We start from the raw sequence: 21,854 nt of genomic DNA on the forward strand, positions 1-21,854 counted from the left end.
TTGTTGATGTTTGTGTATCTGTGCTGGTGTGTCCTCTGTCTGACCGCTGGGTCTTGTCCTTCGCCATAGGACCATTTTCCATATTTCCTCTGTGTTATAGATCATGGCCACGTCTTGCTGTTGTGGCTCCCATTATAAACAATGCCTAAACTAGTTACTGCCTCTTCTACATTGTCCTTTAAGTCACATTTACTGGGTAGGTCTAATTTTCCATCATCCTTTTCCACTATGTAAGGCTCTTGGGTTCACCATATCACAGGCTTGCCCAATTTTCTTATCATTTCTAGAGATTCCTTCATCAGCTAAAGTGCAGCTTAGTTTGGGACTCAGATCTTTGTTATTGCATCTGGCTGCTGTCTGGTCATCTGGCTTTGACCTTCAGTGCTTGCTCATTTCAGGGTATCACGTGGAATGAATCGAATCAACTGAATTGTACAGGAGGCATCTTGAGAGGAAGGTGAGATGGATCATCATTATCTTGGGCCGACCTGCAGATTTATCTTTAGCCAGTAGTTGAATATAAATACAATGCAATACAATACAATAATACGTTATTAGCCAAGTATGTTTTGCAACATACGAGGAATTTCATTTGCTAAGTCAGTCATACAAATAAAAAGCAACGGAACACACAACATAAATTTTAGCATAAACATCCACTACAGTGACTCCTCCATATTCCTCGCTGTGATTGAAGGCGAAAAAAAAAGTTCAATCACTTCCCTTCTTTGTTCTCCCGCGGCCAGGGGGCCTGGAGCCTTCCGTTGACGGGACAATCTTGACTCCCAGAGCCGGCGCTATTTGGGCCCCCCGCGTCAGAGCGATCAGCTCCCGCATCGGTGGATGTCAGCTCCCCCATGCCGTGAGATAAGATCCCGGATCGGGGCGGCAAACCTCTGCATTGTTGGAGCTCCCGACTCGGCCTCTCCCAAGACTTCGAGCTCACAATGTAAAGTCCGCAGGCCGCAGTTGGAGCGATGCCAGGCAAGGGATCAGCTCCGATGTTAAGTCCACTCCCGGCGGTGGGGCTCAAAGTCAGTTCGAGGAGGCCTCCAGCTCCACGATGTTAGGCCGCAGAGCGATCGGAGATGCAATCCGGAAAACAATCGCATCTCCAGCATGGTAAGCTGGTTAACCGTCAGTCAATAGCAAGATGGAGCAGTTTGATCTGACTGTTTAATGTGCATGTACATTCTGTGAGGTAGCTTCTGCATGTTGGCAGCTCAGCTTTAGGTACCGCTGGCACTGGTCATAGCGTGGCTTTCTCCATTCCTCATTGAACCAGCAATGATCTCCCGACTTCATGAGGGGGTGAAGGTGATGCAAGTCAGGATGTTACAGATTGTGATGTGTACATTGTTGCTCCTGCTGTATGCCCAGTTCTGAGTGCTCAGAACCGTTCTCAGTATATCTCGGCTGGCACAACTGTAGTGCCATCTGACACAATAGGTGTCCCTTCTGTGATATTGGGACTTTGCTCAGGCAGGTACTGTACATTGGTCATTTCTGCCACTGTTGTCAGAAGTAGCTGCATCTGCGCAGCACAGGTTTATCTATTGTACTAGCTCCTTCCACAGATCTCATTGGATCCATAAATAATAAAAACAGAAAATGGTGTTCAAAACTGAATACTGTTGTGGGTCGTGAATTGAAGGTTCATGACAATGGGAACAGGGAGAGTAACCACAACACAAGTCAATCACTCCATTCACAGTTATCTGTTTTAAAATTAATGTTTTAAATGTAATAATCCTTTACAAGTGATAATCGGGTGGGCTGAAATCTTGCATGAGCAGGATACGCGGCAGCTTTTACTGAGACCAAACGAGATGCCACATGATGCAGACAAGCACATCTGTACGTGAAGGTACCGCTCAAAATTGTGGCTTTGTTTTTCACCTGTGTTTATAATTATATAAGGTTTACTTGCTAAGGAAAAGCAGAATAGTTATATCCTCACAGGATAGTCCGTCAGTTGGTTACTGCAAGTGAAACATTCCAGCAGCTTAATGAATTTGTTTTTGTATGTAAAAAATCAGTTCCAGACCAATGTTTTAAACGACTCAATTCCTTGACTGCAGAGGGTAAGATTAGCCGTCTGTGTTACTCTCAGGAAGTTGTTGCAATTTGCTCTGTGAAAGCCTCGACTGAATCAGTTGCAGACTCGTTCTTTTGATCACAGCATTTTTCAGGCATGCTTTCAGCGCTGAAATTGAGCATCTCCGCCTGGCCCTCGCTCTCCTCTCTGCATTCATCATGTGCGCCTTGGGTGGTTCCCTTCCCATCACTGTAATCAGCTTCTTCTGGTTGAATTATTAATTCCTGCAAAGACTCCACGAGCTGTTCTGTGAGTTCATCTTCAGATTCTTCAAAGTTTCTAAAGAATCAATACATTCATAGAAACATCAGCAGGACCACCACCTACATTTTTCTTGTCACAATAATACATGGTTATACATAGCAATGCTGGGCTAGACTGTCCATGGCGCAGCAGGTAAATCTGCATTATAAGTAATTGTGTAGGAAGGAACTGCAGACGCTGGTTTAAACCAAAGATGGACACAAAATGCTGGAGTAACTCAGCAGGACAGGCAGCATCTCTGGAGAGAAGGAATCGGTGACGTTTCGGGTTGAGACCTTTCTTCAGACTAGTCTGAAGAAGGGTCTGGACCCAAAATGTCACCCATTCCTTCTCTCCAGCGATGCTGCCTGAACCGCTGAGTTACTCCAGCAATTTGTGTCTATTATAAGTAATAGACACATTGGCGCAACAAAATGCAACAATTTGCACTTTTCAGAGTTCAATTCCATCTGCCATTCCTTGGCCCACTTCCCTGGTTGATCTAGATCCTATTGTAAAGTTGGATATCTCCTTCCTCCCTGTGCAGCAACCATCAATTTTGGAGTTATCCACAAACTTTCCAACCCCCTTGTCATCCAAATCGTCAATACAGATGGCAGTCAGCAGTGGACCCAGCACCGATCCCCGTGACACATGACTGGTGACGGGTATCAGAGTAACAACCCCTCCACTACTGCCCTCTGATTCCTGCCAGCAAGCCAATTGTGAATGCAGTCGGCCAGCTCACCCTGGATCCCACACTGTTTATCATTCCTTTGTTCCAGTTGACCCTGAGATAGGGGTTGCATGCCAACAACACTGGCATGTGGTAATAGGGCTAAACATTGCCAGTTTAGCCCAAGTGCAGGCCAGTAGGACTAGTGTAGATGGGAAGTGTCGGTTGGCATGGCCAAGATGGGCTGTTTCCACACTGTATGACTCTGGCTACGTTTCTGTCATGTCATTATTTTGTTTTAGAGAGGTGACAGTGGTAGAATGAGCTTACGTGTCATCGTCATCAGATCTGGGCTCCAGCCGTTGAGTGTCCACTTCCACATCAGAGGCCGGACCTGATTCAGAATCACCCTTCTCTTCTGTTGGCCTCACAGGAGTTGACAAACCACCTAATAAACCGAAACATAGCCTGATCAATCATTAGCTCCGTCCACAGCCATAGATCGATCCCAAACTAGCAGCACAAGTAGATAAAGTGTTAAATAATGTGAATGGTATTAGATGTAAGGTTGGACAGACATGGATTATTTTCTCTGGAACGTCAGAGGTTAAGATTAGGAAAATGGTGTCAGATTAGGAAAAGGGGAGGTGCAACGAGACCTGGGTGTGCTTGTACATCAGTCACTGAAAGTAAGCATGCAGGTGCAGCAGACAGTGAAGAAAGCTAATGGCATGTTGGCCTTCATTGCGAGAGGATTTGAGTTTAGGAGCAAGGAGGTGCTATTGCAGTTGTACAGGGCCCTGGTGAGACCGCACCTGCAGTATAATGTGCAATTTTTGTCTCCTCATTTGAGGAAGGACATTATTGCTATTGTGGGAGTGAAACATAGGTTCACCAGGTTAATTCCCGGGATGGCGGGACTGACAAATGATAAAAGAATGGGTTGACTGGGCATGTATTCACTGGAAGTTGGAGGATGAGAGGATATCTTATCGAAACATAAATTTTTTAAAGGATTGGACAGGCTAGATGCAGGAAAAATGTTCCTGTTGTTGGTCTAGTCCAGAACCAGGGGTCACAGTTTAAAAAAAAGGGTGCTGGCTCAAAGGGCCGAATGACCTACTCCTGCAGCTATTTTTCTATTCTATGTTAAGTGGAGGTCTGATAGAAGTATATAAAATCATGTGTGGCATAGATATGGTAGACAGTTACAATCTTTTTCCCATGATGGAAATACCAGCTGAAGGACATGGCTTTACGGTGCGAGAGGCAAGTTTTAATTTTTTTAACACAGAAGGTGGCGAGTGCCTAGAACGCACTGCCTGAGATGGTGGTGGAGGCAGACACAATAGTGGTGTTTCAGAGGCTTTTAGATAGGCACGTGGATATGGATCATAAAAAGGCAGAGGAGATGAGTTTATCTTGGTATATTGAGCACAGACCTTGTGGGCTGAAGGGCCTTGTTCCTGTGCTGTACTGTACTGTGCTGTACTGTACTGAGGCCACACAAGACCAGATGGAGTGGCAGCTAATTTTCGGGTATACAATGAAGACGCAGGTCTCTTACCCCGCAACACAGAACACCAGCACTGAATGAAAAGGCAATTGCATCTGCCTCTCTCAACCAAATCACTAAAACAACACAATTCATCCAGACAGGCATTCATCCTTAAACAAAAACGGTAGAATGAATTAATTTGAATCTTAAACAACACAGATAGTTCCATTAGTGGCTGCTCTATAAATCTGTGTTAGTTCATGAGCAGCACTGGAAAAATGCTGAACACTTGGAAGGACTTTTTCTCAGATGAGATGTGGATGAATCGATATGCCCTGGCGAGAGGCTGGTATGAAGGTGCAGATGAACATAAAAGATCCAAGGGCACAATTTTGAACGGAGGAGTTACCCTCAGTGGCCTGGCCACAAGCTTGTGTTTCCCTACATTTCCTACCTAACAGGGTGGACAATAAAAATATTTAATTGGCTGAAAATTGAAGGATGCTTTACAAATATGATAAATACATGTGTACTAAAATTTCAGCAGCTACAAGAGTGAAATAGAATTTGTATCCAATCGTCCTCCCTGACAGTCCTTCATAATTCTGATGTATGAACTCCCGATTTAAGTACCGCCTGCCCTAAACGTCTGTAGGAATGTGGTTTGGGTGCTGCAGAATCCACCAGGATAAACACACCAGCTCAGGGTGTCAGTGACATGGATGGAGGATTACCTGCCTAATGGGCAGAGGAGAGGGCCTTCTGCCTTACACGTTGCAACAAGTGATGTGCAAAATAGGACAGGTGCTGTGGCTTCAATTCTGCTGTGTATGCACGACTTGGGCGATGACATCAATGACAGGGTTGCTAAATTTGTTGATGCTGCAAAGATAAATTGAAGTGGATATAAGGTGGCTAGAAAGAGATATCGGTGGGTAAATGAAGTAAGAAACAAGTTGTCAAATGGAATATCGCGTCAGAAAATGTTGTTGATTTTGGCACAAAAGCAATAGGGTCAGAGTTACACAGCATGGAAACAGGCCCATGACGATCAAGATGCCTCGTCAAAGATAGTCCCATTTGCCTGCATTTGGCTTATATCCCTCTTAACCTTTCCCATCTATGTAGCAATGCTACAACATTTTGAGATTTAAAAAATCAAGCCTGCAATTTATCCCATCAGATAAAGCACAAAAGTAAGTTTAATTTGACACCTAATTCACTTTCATATCTTCAGTTTAAAAAAGGTTATGGCCATTTTCATACTCGGAAATTAGCATCTTGTTCCCTATTGGTTTTCCATTGACTTAACACAAAAGCTGTGATCGAGGACAGTGAAATGGCCATAACTTTCTTAAAAATTAAGAGAACTGAAAGAAATTTTCAGTTATTATAGATTGAAGCATTCTGAAACAAATATGAAACAATCTTACTTGGATGATCTGAAATTAAAGCATATAATTAGTTAGTTACCTAATTGTAGCTAATTCCAAACTTCAATTACTAGATCTAAACATCTATCCATTTCTTAAGAAAAGATTAACATTTTTAAATAGCCTAAGTGTCCAAATAACATTCACAAAGAATTCACAATAAAACATGATTTTTAAATCTCATTGACATTAATTTATAGGCCAAATGGAAGGAATTTAGTGTTCAATTGCTGTAAATTAATGGCCATTTAAATCAGCTTTCGAGTGGGATCCTGTGGAACTCTGTGGCACGCTATGGTTTAGAACGTTCCCATTGCGGTAGATTTGTACCCCATATGCCCAGAAAAATACTGCGGGATTTAATGGGCCCCTAAATTAGCTACTCGCAACATGAAACTTTGTATAAAGGGATCTTAAGAAGCCCTTTTTAATGTAAAAATAACCAACCTACCTTCCGTTGTCCGCTGTATGAGATCCGTCCTGTTGTCTACGGTCGCGGGTTTAGAGGATAATTTTTAACTTACTATAACAACTAAATTAACCAATATAGTTTAAAAATAGCTCCAGCGAACCAACGTCCCCGCGATTTTTCGTCAGCAACTAAGTAGGCTGAACAACCTTGATTTGAATAGCCTAGGAAAAATCGCATTTTAAACCCGCCCCCCTCTCAACGGCGCCAAAATCACGCACACGGGCTTGGACAGATCTGCAGCGACGCTGAAGGTAGGTTTTGCAACATACCTAATCTATGTACCTGCCAAGTGTCGTTTCAATGTTATTATTATTCCTGCCTCAATCACCTCCTCTGGCATCTTGTTCATCTGCCCACCACCTTCTGAGTGGGAAAAAAAATGTTTCTCAAGTTCCTATTAAATCTTTCCCTTCTCATTTTAAAAGCTATGTTCTGTGGTTCTTGAATCCCTACCCTGTGTAAAAGACTGCATTCACTTTGTCTAATCCATTCATGAGTTTTTCACCTCTATAAGATCACCCCTCAGCCTTCCTAAGGAATAAAGTCCTAGCCTGCCCAACATCTCCCTGTAGCTCAGGCTGTAGAGTCCTGGCAACATCCTCATAAAGGTTCTGACAACATCCCAGTAAGCACCTGGTGCAAATAGTGCGATGCCTGCAGAGTTCCAAGATGCAGGAATCGAGGTGGCCTGTGGCATGGTGTGCTCAAAGCCATCAATGTTATTGTTTGTTGCTGGATGAATTGATGAGAAGAATATGTACGTTACGCTTCAGTTATCCAGGTCATTGGTGGACTATGTGTATTGCCAAAACTAGAGGATTTGATCCTGACCTCAAGTGTGGAGATTGCATGTTTCCCTGTGACCATGCGGGTTTCCTCCCACATCCCAAAGATGTGTGGGTTTGTAGGTAAATTGCCCCCCAGTGTGTAGGGAGTGAAAGTGGGATAACACAGATCTAGTGTAATCTAAGGACCTCTTTCCATGCTGTATCTTAGCTGAACTAAAAGTAAGATCTTTCTTTACCGAGTTGAAGTGCAGAGGTGGTGAGACGCACCGATGAGAGCTGAGCAGCCACGAGTGCGTTCAGCAGGGTATCCGGTGCTTTCCGTTCCCATTGATTTCTGTTTGTTGAACCGTCTGCTTCCATCACAACAACCTGGTCAGCTGCAGAGGTCGCTAAATAGAGAAGTCAGGTGCAGCAATAGTCATACATTAGCCCTAGACTGGAGCAAGAACGTTTGTGGCACATCCTATTATTTAAATTTTTCTGTTGCTCAGTTTAAAGTCTTTGAATCACAGATTGCTCTAAGTGTGACCCATATGCGTCCAAAGACAATAATGAGACAGGAACTGCAGATGCTGGAATCTTGCATACAACACAGAGCACTGGAGTAACTCTGTGGGCCAGGCAGCATCTGTGGAGAGCATGGATAAGTAACGTTTCAGGTCTGGAGCCTTCTTCAGAACAATGAGACCCTATCAAATAATGCAACCGGTAATCTCTGTTCTTTTATAATGGAATTGAAAGGAAATAGAATTTTTAAAAAAACTAGAGTGAATTCGATACAAATCAGGGACAGAAAGAGAAATAAGGAGAAGGAAGGGATGATTATTATTTTTCAGGTTGGACACACAGCTGGCAAGGCCAGTATTGCCCATTCCCAAAGGCCCTTAAGAATGTTGTGGTAATCCGTGTTATAGTTCCCTCTTGTTCAACTAAATAATGATGCCACAGGAAACTATGCACAAAGCTACACTACGTAAACTTACATTCCACTCAGAAACATTAAACACCTGTATCACCAACGATGCTAAAGAAAGTAATGAGTTTAGAGATCAGGAAACAAATCAAAAGAATGCCGGATAAAATTATTGTGTACCTTCCATTTGAGATGATGTTACTTCTAAAGTTTTGTTTGCAAGGTCTTCCAGAAAACCTCCAGCCTCGATGAATTGCCATTTCTTCTGCTTAAGATTCTTGCCTTCCTCGTGTGTCAGCCTCTTATTGAACGTAACCAATTCCTAAAATATATCAGCACATAAAACAGTGAGAAAAATTCATTACGTAAATTTAAAAAATAATTGAGATCAGATTTAAGGCTGTATTATAACTTTAGCGATGGCACTAATTTAAAAATGCTGGAGTAAAAAATGAAAGAAGGTATATACTCTTAACTGATTTATCACTCACTCAACCTGTCATGGCTGAGGAATAAGCCACTGCTCTGGTGTACATGCATATTCTTGTTTCACAGATTGCCTGGGGTAATCCAAGTCAAGTCAAGTCAAGTTTATTTGTCACATACACATACGAGATGTGCAGTGAAATGAAAGTGGCAATGCTCGCGGACTTTTGTGCAAAAGACAAACAACAAAACAACCAAACAAATTATAAGCACAATCATAACACACATATTCTTTTACATAATAAATAATGGAAGGAAAAACGTTCTGTAGAGTTAGTCCCTGGTGAGATAGGCGTTTACAGTCCGAATTGCCTCTGGGAAGAAACTCCTTCTCAACCTCTCCGTTCTCACCGCATGGCAATGGAGGCGTTTGCCTGACCGTAGCAGCTGGAACAGTCCGTTGCAGGGGTGGAAGGGGTCTCTCATGATTTTGTTTGCTCTGGAGTTGCACCTCCTGTTGTATAGTTCCTGCAGGGGGGTGAGTGAAGTTCCCATAGTGCGTTCGGCCGAACGCACTACTCTCTGCAGAGCCTTCTTGTCCTTGGCAGAGCAATTCCCAAACCAGATGGTAATGTTCCCGGACAAGATGCTTTCCACCGCCGCTGCGTAGAAGCACTGGAGGATCCTCGGAGACACTCTGAATTTCCTCAATTGCCTGAGGTGGTAAAGGCGCTGCCTTGCCTTACTCACGAGTGCTGAGGCGTGTGATGCCCATGTCATATCCTCAGAGATGTGGACTCCCAGATATTTAAAACAGTTCACCCTATCCACAGGATCCCCATTTATCCTCAATGGAGTGTACGTCCTCGGATGATGTGCCCTCCTAAAGTCCATGATCAGCTCCTTCGTTTTTTTGATGTTCAAGAGGAGGCTGTTATCCTGGCACCAGAGTGCTAGATCAGCCACCTCCTCCCGGTAGGCCTTCTCATCGTTGTCCTCATGGATTTGTGGGCATCCATAACAAGCATCCAAACTTCTTGTATAACAGAGGGAGATTTCAAAGCCAAGCCACTCTGACACATACCATGTTTTCAGGTAGTAATTGTTCTGATTCCCCCCAGATATTCAGAGCAAATGCCAATGCAAAAATCAGGAATTTGTGAACTTTTCCTTGTCAGTTATCCTGTTTCATTTAGGTTGAAATACCAATCTGGCAGGTCGTTACAGATATCACATTTTAAAGCCCCCTTGTCCCACGATGCAAATTTACCCAAGAGCTCTCCCGAGTTTAAAAAAAAATCAAACTCGTGGTACTGCATCATGAGTATTTTTTTACTCTTGGAAATTTTTCACACTGTTGAAAAAACCTCATGAGTTTCCCCGTTTCCCCGAGTACCTGCCGTTAGTATTACGAGCTGCTACGAGACATCCACGAGCTCTGACGTACCCGCTACGTACATTCTACGTACTTACTACGAGTTTGATTTTTATTTTAAACTTGGGAGAGCTCTTGGGTAAACTCGCATCGTGGGACAGGGCCTTAAGTGATTTACGATTTAATTAAGCTTCAAAATACTTCAAAGTTATTACACACTGTTCTTTTTAGAAAACATCGCAACAAATTTTCCTCACCTTATGTTGGGAGTCATCACAATGTAATTCACCGTCCGACCGTATTTCAAACTTTATACCGCCCTTCAGAGGAAGAGAAGCTGTATATTAGTTTTCATTATGAAACATTAGATTATTGACTGTAAAATACTCTGGATCAGGGATACACTGCAAACGGTGACATCCTGCCACCAACACCCAGGAAATATTGACATATGTATTTGGATCTAACATCTAAAGAACAATTCTGAATATTATGATGTGTTTCTTGGAAGAATTACCTGTACCTTGTGTTTATGATCTATTTGTCCATTTTCTGACGGGTGATGATGTTTCAGATCTTTCTCAGTAACCTAGAAAGTGTAAGACATAATGAACAGTCAAGAAAAAATTCAGATCTAGGATATTGCACCAAAACTAGCTCAGGTGATGTGTGTTTCCATTACCCAGTGTTTCTAATACCCAGTGCTGTATACAATGCATTCAGAAAGTATTCAGATCCCTTCACTTTTTCCACATTTTGTTACCTTACAGCCTTAGTTTAAAATGGATTAAATTCATTTTTTTGAATCATCAATCTACACACAATACCCCAGAATGAAGAAGCGAAAACAGATGTTTAGAATTTTTTGCAAAGTAATTAAAAAGAAATAACCTAAATATCACATTTACATTCAGACCCTTTGCAATGTCACTCAAAATTGAGCTTAGGTTCATCATGTTTCCACTGATTATCCTTGAGATGTTTCTACAACTTGATTGGAGTCCACCAGTGGTAAATTAAATTAATTGGACATGATTTGGAAAGGCACACGCATGCCTATATAAGGTCCCACAGTTGACAGTGCATGTCAGAGCAAAAGCCAAGCCATGAAGATGAAGGAATTGTCCGTAGACCTCCGAAACAGGATTGTGACGAGACACAGATCTGGAGAAGGGTATAAAACAATTTCTGGAGCATTGCACTACCCGAAGAGCACAGTGGCCTCTGTCATTCTTAAATGGAAGAACTTTGGAACCACCAGGACCCTTCATAGAGCTGGCCAACCCGGCCAAACTGAGCAATCGGGGGAGAAGGGCCTTGGTCAGGGAGGTGACCAAGAACTCGATGGTCACTCTGACAGAGCTCCAGAGTTCCTCTGTGGAGATGGGAGAACCTTCCAGAAGGACAAATATATCTGCAGCACTCCACCAATCAGGCCTTTATGGTAGAGTGGCCAGACGGAAGCCACTCCTCAGTATCAGGCACATGACAGCCCGCTTGGAGTTTGCCGAAAGGCATGAGAAACAAGATTCTCTGGTCTGATGAAACCAAAATTGAACTCTTTGGCCTGAATGCCAAGCGTCACGTCTGGTGGAAACCAGGCACCGCTCATCACCTGGCTAATACCATACCTACGTGAAGCATGGTGGTGGCAGCATCATGCTGTGGGGATGTTTTTCAGTGGCAGGAATTGGGAAATTAGTCGGGATCGAGGTAAAGATGAACAGAGCAAAGTACAGAGAGATCCTTGATGAAAAACTGCTCCAGAGCGTTCTGGACCTCAGACTGGGGCGGAGGTTCACCTTCCAACAGGACAATGACCCTAAGCACACAGCCAAGACAAAGCAGGAGTGGCTTCATGACAAGTCTGTGAATGTCCTTGAGTGGCCCAGCCAGAGCCTGGACTTGAACCCGATCGAACATCTCTGGAGGGACCTGAAAATAGCTGTGCATCGATGCTCCCCATCCAACCTGACAAACTTTCTAAACACCTGTTTTCTCTTTTTTATTATGGGTTATTGTGTGTAGATTGATGATAAAAACAAATTAATCCAATTTAGAATAAGGCTGCAGAGAAGAATGGGTGAAATTGCCCAAATACAAGCTTGTAGCGTCATACCCAAGAAGACTTGAGGCTGTAATCGCTGCCAAAGGAGCCTCAACAAAGTACTGAGTAAAGGGGCTGAATACTTATGTAAATGTGATATTTCAGTTATTTAACCATATAATAACCATATAACAATTACAGCACGGAAACAGGCCATCTCAACCCTTCTAGTCTCCTGCCTCCACCACCTTCACTGGAAGCTCATTCCACACAGCTACCACTCTCTGAGTAAAGAAGTTCCCCCTCATGTTACCCCTAAACTTCAGTCCCTTAATTCTCAAGTCATGTCCCCTTGTTTGAATCTTCCCTACTCTCAGTGGGATAAGCTTTTCCATGTCAACTTTGTATATCCCTCTCATCATTTTAAAAACCTCTATCAAGTTCCCCCTTAACCTTCTGCGCTCCAAAGAATAAAGCCCTAACTTGTTCAACCTTTCTCTGTAACTTAGTTGCTGAAACCCAGGCAACATTCTAGTAAATCTCCTCTGTACTCTCTCTATTTTGTTGACATCCTTCCTATAATTAGGCGACCAAAATTGTACACCATACTCCAGAATTGGCCTCACCAATGCCTTGTACAATTTTAACATTACATCCCAACTTCTATACTCAATGCTCTGATTTATAAAGGCCAGCACACCAAAAGCTTTCTTTACCACCCTATCTACATGAGATTCCACTTTCAGGGAACTGTGCACAGTTATTCCCAGATCCCTCTGTTCACCTACATTCTTCAATTCCCTACCATTTACCATGTACCTACATTCTTCAATTCCCTACCATTTACCATGTACCTACATTCTTCAATTCCCTACCATTTACCATGTAATATGTAATTATTTCTTGTTAATTACTTTTCAAAACTTTCTAAACACCTGTTTTCCCTTTTTTATTATGGGTTATTGTGTGTAGATTGATGATAAAAACAAATTCATCCAATTTAGAATAAGGCTGTAACATAACAAAATGTGGAAAAAGTGAAGGCGTCTGAATACTTTCTGAATGCACTGTATGTGGTTAAACGGTGGCAGTGGGCACATTGTTCCTTGCTGTTGGTGTCTATGGTGGATTGTCGTTCTATAAGCTGCTTGTGCTGTTTATTTGTCTGACCGCCTATGTTATAATTTTTTTTTTTAAACTTTGTTTAATCTGTTTATGATATTAAAAATGCTAAGAATTTGAAAATCTAGATTTTACCTTTTTCGAGATACCAATGTGCCACACAGAGTGCACCAAGACTAAAACACCACTGGCAATAACTAGCTGGGTAATGTATACGATACGATATGGTGTAATGGTTACCAAAGATTATGATGGTTACTGTCTTCACCTGCGCATTTCTTGTAACAGTAAGTGCTGGCGCACTCGAAAAAGTTAAACATTAATATTGCATTTTCCAGCAACGTGATACGTATGTTTATTGATCATGTCCACAAATAAAGCACTGATTTTGACCCGCGGTTGGGAGGAAGATAACTTGATCAACTGTACATTTACATTCACACGTTACCACATCAGCAGTTTCTTTTAAATTACAATTCTGCATCACACAACACGAATAATCAGTACATTTCCACGCGCACTCTCATTTTTGGCTTCCAATAAAGCCACCAATTACGCAGACAGAATATTATTTTAACAGATTATGCTCCTGTCACAATGAAAGCGAGATTGGTAATCAGTATTATTATCCTGATTGTTACGTCAGGATTTCTGTGAGTATATTTCAACACAGAAGCTGCAAAAGCTGTTGTCAATGTGCTCTTACAGCCCTCAAAACCATGGTAGGAAGTGCCGTAGGATTACACATATTTCAGATTCAGATTCAGATTCAGATTCAATTTTAATTGTCATTGTCAGTGTACAGTACAGAGACAACGAAATGCATTTAGCATCTCCCTGGAAGAGCGACATAGCAAACGATTTGAATAAATAATAATAAGTGTCCGGAGGGGGGGGTGGTGATTGGCAGTCACCGAGGTACGTTGTTGAGTAGAGTGACAGCCGCCGGAAATAAGCTGTTCCTCGACCTGCTGGTTCGGCAACGGAGAGACCTGTAGCGCCTCCCGGATGGTAGGAGGGTAAACAGTCCATGGTTGGGGTGAGAGCAGTCCTTGGCGATGCTGAGCGCCCTCCGCAGACAGTGCTTGCTTTGGACAGACTCAATGGAGGGGAGCGAGGAACCGGTGATGCGTTGGGCAATTTTCACCACCCTCTGCAATGCCTTCCGGTCGGAGACAGAGCAGTTGCCATACCATACTGTGATGCAGTTGGTAAGGATGCTCTCGATGGTGCAGCGGTAGACGTTCACCAGGATCTGAGGAGACAGATGGACCTTCTTCAGTCTCCTCAGGAAGAAGAGACGCTGATGAGCCTTCTTGATCAGAGTAGAGGTATTGTGGGTCCAAGAGTGGTCATCGGAGATGTTGACTCCCAGGAACCTGAAGCTAGGAACCTGGGTACTTCAGGTACTTTAAACAAAAACACGTCAACTTTCTATTTGGCACTGTGTTTGGCAATCTGTTTTCTTGTTTGCTGTTGTGTGTCTCGGAAGCTCAACCAGCTTGATGACCTGCCACCCGATTCCAGCAGCTATGGAACAGGGAGGTTCCTCCCGAGTTATTGCCAGGTCCTTGAGGTGGCCTTTTCCCTCAGCAGTGACCTCAAACTCTGGGTCCCTCAGTGACCTCTATAAATTATATTCATGGAACTAGTCAGTCTTTACATAGTCAAAGAACTCTACAAAATGGAAACAGGCCCTTCGGCCCAGCTTGTCCATAGCAATCAAATTAACATACTGGGTTAGTCCCATTTGCCTGAATTTGGCCCATAGCCATTTAAATTCTTCTTATTCGTATATTTGTCCAAATGTCTTTTAAACATCGTAATTGTATTAGCTTTTACAACTTCCTCTGGCAGCTCATTCCAGATATGAAATACCCTCTGAGTGAAAGAGTTGTCCCCGAGGTTCCACTTAAATCTCTCCCCACTCACCTGTGACCTTTAGTTTTAGGATCCTCTACCCCAGGAAAAAGACTGTGAGCATTCACTTTATCCATGCCCCTCATGATCTTGTACACCTCAATAAGAGCATTAAGCATTACTTTAACCAATTGATTAATTTGTGAAATATAAATTGATGCAAATTGTTTGACCTCATAGATGAACACTGAATAAAAATATTCAAATGCTCTTTGCATCACTTTGAATGGTGAGTGTCAGTACCTGCACAGGACCCTTGTCCCTGCTGGACTCCTGGGGGTCAGCCACTCCGTCTCTGGGGGCTGCTCGGTCAACATGATACGTCTCACTTGAAATACCTGTCTGATTCTGTTGTGCACACAGAGAAGAAGATCATTGCCAATACATTCATCTATTTATCCCCACAGAAATTATCATTCTGTGCAATGAAGATTTAACCATATAACCATATAACAATTACAGCACGGAAACAGGCCATCTCGACCCTTCTAGTCCGTGCCGAACACGTATTCTCCCCTAGTCCCATACACCTGCGTTCAGACCATAACCCTCCATACCTTTCCCGTCCATATAACTATCCAATTTATTTTTAAATGATAAAAAACGAACCTGCCTCCACCACCTCCACTGGAAGCTCATTCCACACAGCCACCACTCTCTGAGTAAAGAAGTCCCCCCTCATGTTACCCCTAAACTTCTGTCCCTTAATTCGCAAGTCATGTCCCCTTGTTTGAATCTTCCCTACTCTCAGTGGGAAAAGCTTATCCACGCCAACTCTGTCTATCCCTCTCATCATTTTAAAGACCTCTATCAATTCCCCCCTTAACCTTCTGCGCTCCAAAGAATAAAGCCCTAACTTGTTCAACCTTTCTCTGTAACTTAGTTATTTACAAGGATGTTGCAAGGACTTGAGGGTCTGAGCTATAGGGAGAGATTGGGCAGGCTTGGACTCTATACCTTGGAGCGCAGGAGGATGAGGGGTGATGTTATAGAGGTGTATAAGATCATAAGGGGGAATAGATAGGGTGAATGCACATTTAAAATAATAACTTTTTTTGAAAAGCTTTTGGATAGGAAACGTTTGGATAAGGGCCAAATGCAGGCAGGTGGGACTAGAGTACAGTGCATTCAGAAAGTATTCAGACCCCATCACTGTTTCCACATTTTGTTATGTTACAGCCTTATTTTAAAATGGGGGAAATTCTTTTTTTTTTTTTATAAATCAACAATCTACACACAATAACCCATAATAAAAAAGCAAAAACAGATGTTTAGAAATTTTTGCAAAGTAATTAAAAAGAAATAACTGAAATATCACATTTACATAAGTATTCAGACCCTTTACTCAGTACATTGTTGAGGCACCTTTGGCAGCGATTACAGCCTCAAGTCTTCTTGGGTATGACGCTACAAGCTTGGCACACCTGTATTTGGGTAATTTCTCCCATTCTTCTCCGCAGATCCTCTAAAGCTCTGTCAGGTTGAATGGGGAGCGTCGATGCACAGCTATTTTCAGGTCCCTCCAGAAATGATCGATCGGGTTCAAGTCCGGGCTCTGAATGGGCCACTCAAGGACATTCACAGACTTGTCACGAAGCCATTCCTGCATTGTCTTAGCTGTGTGCTTAGGGTCGTTGTCCTGTTCAAAGGTGAACCTCCACTCCAGTCTGAGGTCCAGAACGCTCTGGAGCAGGTTTTCATCAAGGATCTCTCTGCACGTTCTTGTTCATTCTCTCATCTTTCCCTCGATCCTGACTAGTCTAAGTTCCTGCCACTGAAAAACATCCTCACAGCATGATGCTGCCACCACCATGCTTCACCGTAGGTATGGGATTGGCCAGGTGATGAGCGGTGCCTGGTTTCCTCCAGACGTTACGCTTGACATTCAGGCCAAAGAGTTCAATCTTGGTTTCATCAGACCAGAGAACTTGTTTCCGATGGTCTGAGAGTCCTTTTGGTGCCTTTTGGCAAACCCCAAGCGGTCTGTCATGTGTATTTTACTGAGGAGTGGCTTCCGTCTGGCCACTCAACCATAAAAGCTTGATTGGTGGAATGCCGCAGATATAGTTGTCCTTCTGGAAGGGTCTCCCATCTCTGGAGATGAACTCTGGAGCTCTGTCAGAGTGACCATCGAGTTCTTGGTCACCTCCCTGACCAAGGCCCTTCACCCCCGATTGCTCAGTTTGGCCGGGCGGCCAGCTCTATGAAGAGTCCTGGTGGTTCCAAAGTTCTTCCATTTAATAAATGACGGAGGCCACTGTGCTCTTCAGGATCTGCAATGCTGCAGAAATTGTTTTATACCCTTCCCCAGATCTGTGTCTCGACACAATCCTGTCTCGGAGGTCTACGGACAATTCCTTCATCTTCATGGCTTGGTTTTTGCTCTGACATGCACTGTCAACTGTGGGACCTTATATAGACAGGTGTGTGCCTTTCCAAATCATGTTAAATCAGAAAATAATTACCACTGGTGGACTCCAATCAAGTTGTAGAAACATCTCAAGGATAATCAATGGAAACAGGATGAACCTAAGCTCAATTTTGAATGACATAGCAAGGGATCTGAATACTTATGCAAATGTGATATTTCAGTTATTTCTCTTTAATTATTTTGCAAAAATTTCTAAACACCTGTTTTCGCTTCTTCATTCTGGGGTATTGTGTGTAGATTGATGATAAATAATTGAATTTAATCCATTTTAGAATAAGGCTTTAACATAAGAAAATGTGGAAAAACTGAAGAGGTCTAAATACTTTCCGAATGCACTGTAGATAGGATATCTTGGCCGGCATGTTTCCATGTATTACGACTGTATGACTCTATCCCCTCTTCGCACTGCTACCGTTGGGCAAGAGGTACAGAAGCCTTAAGTCCCACACCACCAGGTTCATGAACAGCTACTTTCACAGCTTCTGAAACCAACCTGCACAGCCCTAATCCTACACTATGATCCACTTTACGAACAAGGAACGGCAGATGCTGATTTACCCAAAACAAAGACTCAAAATGCTGGAGTGACATAGAAACATAGAAAATAGGTGCAGGAGTAGGCCATTCGGCCCCTCGAGCCTGCACCGCCATTCAATATGATCATGGTTGATCATCCAACTCAGTATCCTGTACCTGCCTTCTCTCCATACCCCCTGATCCCTTTAACCACAAGGGCCACATCTAACTCCCTCTGAAATATAGCCAATGAACTGGCCTCAACTATCTTCATGGCAGAGAATTCCAGAGATTCACCACTCTCTGTGTGAAAAATGTTTTCCTCATCTCGGTCCTAAAAGATTTCCCCCTTATCCTTAAACTGTGACCCCTTGTTCTGGACTTCCCCAACATCGGGAACAATCTTCCTGCATCTAGCCTGTCCAACCCCTTAAGAATGTTGTAAGTTTCTATAAGATCCCCACTCAATCTTTTAAATTCTAGTGAGTACAAACCGAGTCTATCCAGTCTTTCTTCATATGAAAGTCCTGACATCCCAGGAATCAGTCTGGTGAACCTTCTCTGTACTCCCTCTATGGCAAGAATGTATTTCCTCAGATTAGGAGACCAAAACTGTACGCAATACTCCAGGTGTGGTCTCACCAAGACCCTGTACAACTGAAGTAGAACCTCCCTGCTCCTATACTCAAATCCTTTTGCTATGAATGCTAACATACCATTCGCCTTCTTCACTGCCTGCTGCACCTGCATGCCTACTTTTAATGACTGGTGTACCATGACACCCAGGTCTCGTTGCATCTCCCCCTTTACTAATCGGCCACCATTCAGATAACAGTCTACTTTCCTGTTTTTGCCACCAAAGTGGATAACCTCACATTTATCCACATTATACTGCATCTGCCATGCATTTGCCCACTCACCTAGCCTATCCAAGTCACCTTGTAGCCTCCTAGCATCCTCCACACAGCTAACACTGCCCCCCAGCTTTGTGTCATCCGCAAACTTGGAGATGTTGCATTCAATTCCCTCGTCCAAATCATTTATATATACCGTAAATAGCTGGGGTCCCAGCACTGAGCCTTGCGGTACCCCACTAGTCACTGCCTGCCATTATGAAAAGAACCCATTTACTCCTACTCTTTGCTTCCTGTCTACCAGCCAGTTCTCTATCCACATCAATACTGAACCCCCAATACCGTGTGCTTTAAATTTGTATACTAATCTCTTATGTGGGACCTTGTCGAAAGCCTTCTGAAAGTCAAGCGGGACTCAGCGGGTCAGGCAGCATCTCTGAAGACAATGGATAGGTGACGTTTTGGGTCGGGACCCTTCTTCAGACTACAGACTACCTCTTGCACAGTCATGACCATGGTTTTTGTTTAATTGTATTTTGCACCAACCGTCTTGTTTTTCTTTGCTATCTTCTTTCTTTTTGGAAATTTTATGTATAATTCATATATAATTTCTAATATGTCTGAACATTATAAAAGAAAAATTAAATAAATAAATATTAAATAATTTTTTTGATAGCGCCAGAGACCACGGATGCAATCTGGATAGAGTTTGTACGTTCTCCCTGTGACTGTGTAGGTTTTTCTCCGGGATCCTCAGTTTCCTCCCACACTCCAAAGACATACTGGTTTGTAGGTTAATTGGCTTGGTATAAATGTAAAATTGTGTGTGTAAGATAGTGTTAATGTGCGGGGATCACTGGTCGGCGCAGAATTGGTGGGCCGAAGGGCCTGTTTCTGCGCTGTATCTCTAAACTAAACTAAACTTGTTTTTGTGTGTTGGCTGAGTCCATTGCCTGCGATGTAATCACAAGTAAGATTTTCTACAGCCTTTTAATTATGGGTTAATAATTGGAAAGAAATTGATACTTAAATTTTGGAAAAATACAACCACACCAACTGTTAAAATGTGGATTAGGAATATGATGGACATAGCACGCCTTGAAGAAATGAGACTCCGACTAATAGATAAATATGACCAATTCTTAAGGAGTTGGTCTCCTTTCATCGACTTTTTGGAATCATGTGATGCAGCGGTACCGTAAGGATTGCTGATTTCAGTTCATGACGCGGATAGATCTACATCTCCGAATACAGATTTGAAAAATTCTCTTTTAAGGGGCCTTCTCTTCTATTTCTACTTTCCACTTTCTCTCTTCCTTTTTTTATTTTTTATATACACACTTCACGTTTTTCTACTCTCTACCATCTATTTTTCCACTTTTTCCCCTTTCTATTGCTTTCTTTTTCTTGTCCTGCTTACTTCTTTCTTATAACATAAAACTAGAGGTTGTACATAGAATGGATTACGGTATTACATAGTTGGCACCTAAAATTAGGTTCCACTGTACTGTTTTGTGCTGTATTAACTTCTAATAAAATAAACAAAAAAAAAAAAAAAACAAAAAAAAAAAAAAAAAGATTTTCTACAGCCACAGACGTCATTTGTAAGATCTGGTGAGGGGTTGAGTGCACAGTGTTGGTCTATTTTCCCAAGGAAGGATGTTCTTGACATGCAAGGAGCACCACAAAGGTTTGCTGGACTTATCCCTGTGGTGGTGGGACTGCCAAAGGAGGAAAGATTGGGTTGGTGAGACCTGCATTCAGCGTAATATAGAAGAGTGAGAGGATCCCTCAAAACCTGTAACATGATCGGACAGAAGTCCCGACCCGCAACATCACCTATTCCTTTTTCTCCTGAGATGTTGACTGAGCTACTCCAGCACTCTGTATCTTTGGTATAAAGCAGCATCTGCAGTTCCTTCCTGTGAACTAATCCCTGCTGCATGGGAAGAAGCAAAGCTGGGTGGCCAAAAGAATGTAATTGAAACCAATGATGTGACAGGTCGAAAAGCACCAACCTGTGACACGCTGGTTTAGAGCATTGTTCAGATATACCTCAACTCCTGTTGGTCAGCTAATGTTCTCTAACTTATGGTGAACCCTTCAGAATTTAGCAAGTACCATATCGATGTAACATATTTTTGAACAGATCAACTTCTCACCTCCTTTTCGTCCATTTTTCCTTTAATTTCTTTCACCTCACACTGATACTGTTGCCTTATTTCCTTAAGCTGCTGGCGATATTCCTAGGAAATAAAAAGCCAAAGTTTGAAAACCATATTTCTTTGATGTTAGTTACAATAAATTTCCACTGATTGGCTGAGATTGTGTGCAAACTTCCCAGTAAATAATGTTACCATCTTCAGAAACTTTACATCAAGTTGGATCTCTGTAACGCCTTGTATCACAAACTCGAGTGGTGTACATTTTTAGTCCGTCAAAAGTTTTGTTGTGGAGGTCTTTTAGTCTTTTATGTGGGGGGGAGGGAGAAACAGTTTTTCACAGTCGCTACCTGGGGCAAGGATGCGTCTTCCCTCTGAGCCGCCTCTTCGCCCCCTCCTCGCGGCCTACCATCTGGATTGGTGCGGCATTTCCTGCCGGAGACCAGCCAGAGCTTTAGCTTCAGCGGCGGTGCAGCACTGAGGTACCATCACGGTGCGGCCGATGCCTTAGCGAGGTCGCCGTGTTGAGGCTCGGGAGTGCTGGGACTGTCGACTTTAACACCGTGGAGTTGTGGTCCGCGGAGCCTCCAGACGCGGGCGGCGCTGACTTTTACATCACGGAGGCCTGGGATCTTTCGCCGAGGTCGCCAGTTTTGGAGCTCTGCCCAGCTCGGCCTGTGCACTTCGGGAGCCGCAGTCTCCGGTAGGAAGCAGCCAATTCGGACAATCCAAGCCGCTGAGAGTGTTTGTCCAACGCCACAGTACCATCATCCGGCGAGAGGGCCTGAAACATCGGGCCGTCCGTAGCGGCGACTGCGGAGGCCTCATATAGGCTCCGACCACGGGTGAACATGAGGAAGATGACTGAACTTTTATGCCT

At 43.1% G+C, this 21,854-nt stretch overlaps 1 protein-coding gene across 5 annotated transcripts in view; it reads right to left on the reverse strand.

Moving 5' to 3' along the window:
- Positions 1 to 551: 551 nt before the first annotated feature.
- LOC129698361 (serine/threonine-protein kinase Nek5-like) overlaps positions 552 to 21,854 on the reverse strand; it is a 50,341-nt gene continuing 29,038 nt past the window's right edge. For 4 of the 5 annotated variants that reach the window (XM_055637470.1, XM_055637469.1, XM_055637471.1 and 1 more), the window contains exons 15-22: positions 20,975 to 21,058; positions 15,255 to 15,359; positions 10,440 to 10,511; positions 10,180 to 10,242; positions 8,302 to 8,443; positions 7,445 to 7,597; positions 3,348 to 3,465; positions 552 to 2,377 (exon numbers count right to left, since the gene is read on the reverse strand). In XM_055637470.1, the coding sequence (XP_055493445.1) occupies positions 2,110 to 2,377; positions 3,348 to 3,465; positions 7,445 to 7,597; positions 8,302 to 8,443; positions 10,180 to 10,242; positions 10,440 to 10,511; positions 15,255 to 15,359; positions 20,975 to 21,058 (1,005 nt within the window). In that variant the 3' untranslated portion in view covers positions 552 to 2,109. The remainder of the gene's footprint in view (positions 2,378 to 3,347; positions 3,466 to 7,444; positions 7,598 to 8,301; positions 8,444 to 10,179; positions 10,243 to 10,439; positions 10,512 to 15,254; positions 15,360 to 20,974; positions 21,059 to 21,854) is intronic. The other variant, XM_055637472.1, reaches the window with a different exon arrangement.

This window comes from Leucoraja erinacea, chromosome 6 (genome assembly GCF_028641065.1).
Source record: "Leucoraja erinacea ecotype New England chromosome 6, Leri_hhj_1, whole genome shotgun sequence".
Lineage (NCBI taxonomy): Eukaryota > Metazoa > Chordata > Chondrichthyes > Rajiformes > Rajidae > Leucoraja > Leucoraja erinaceus.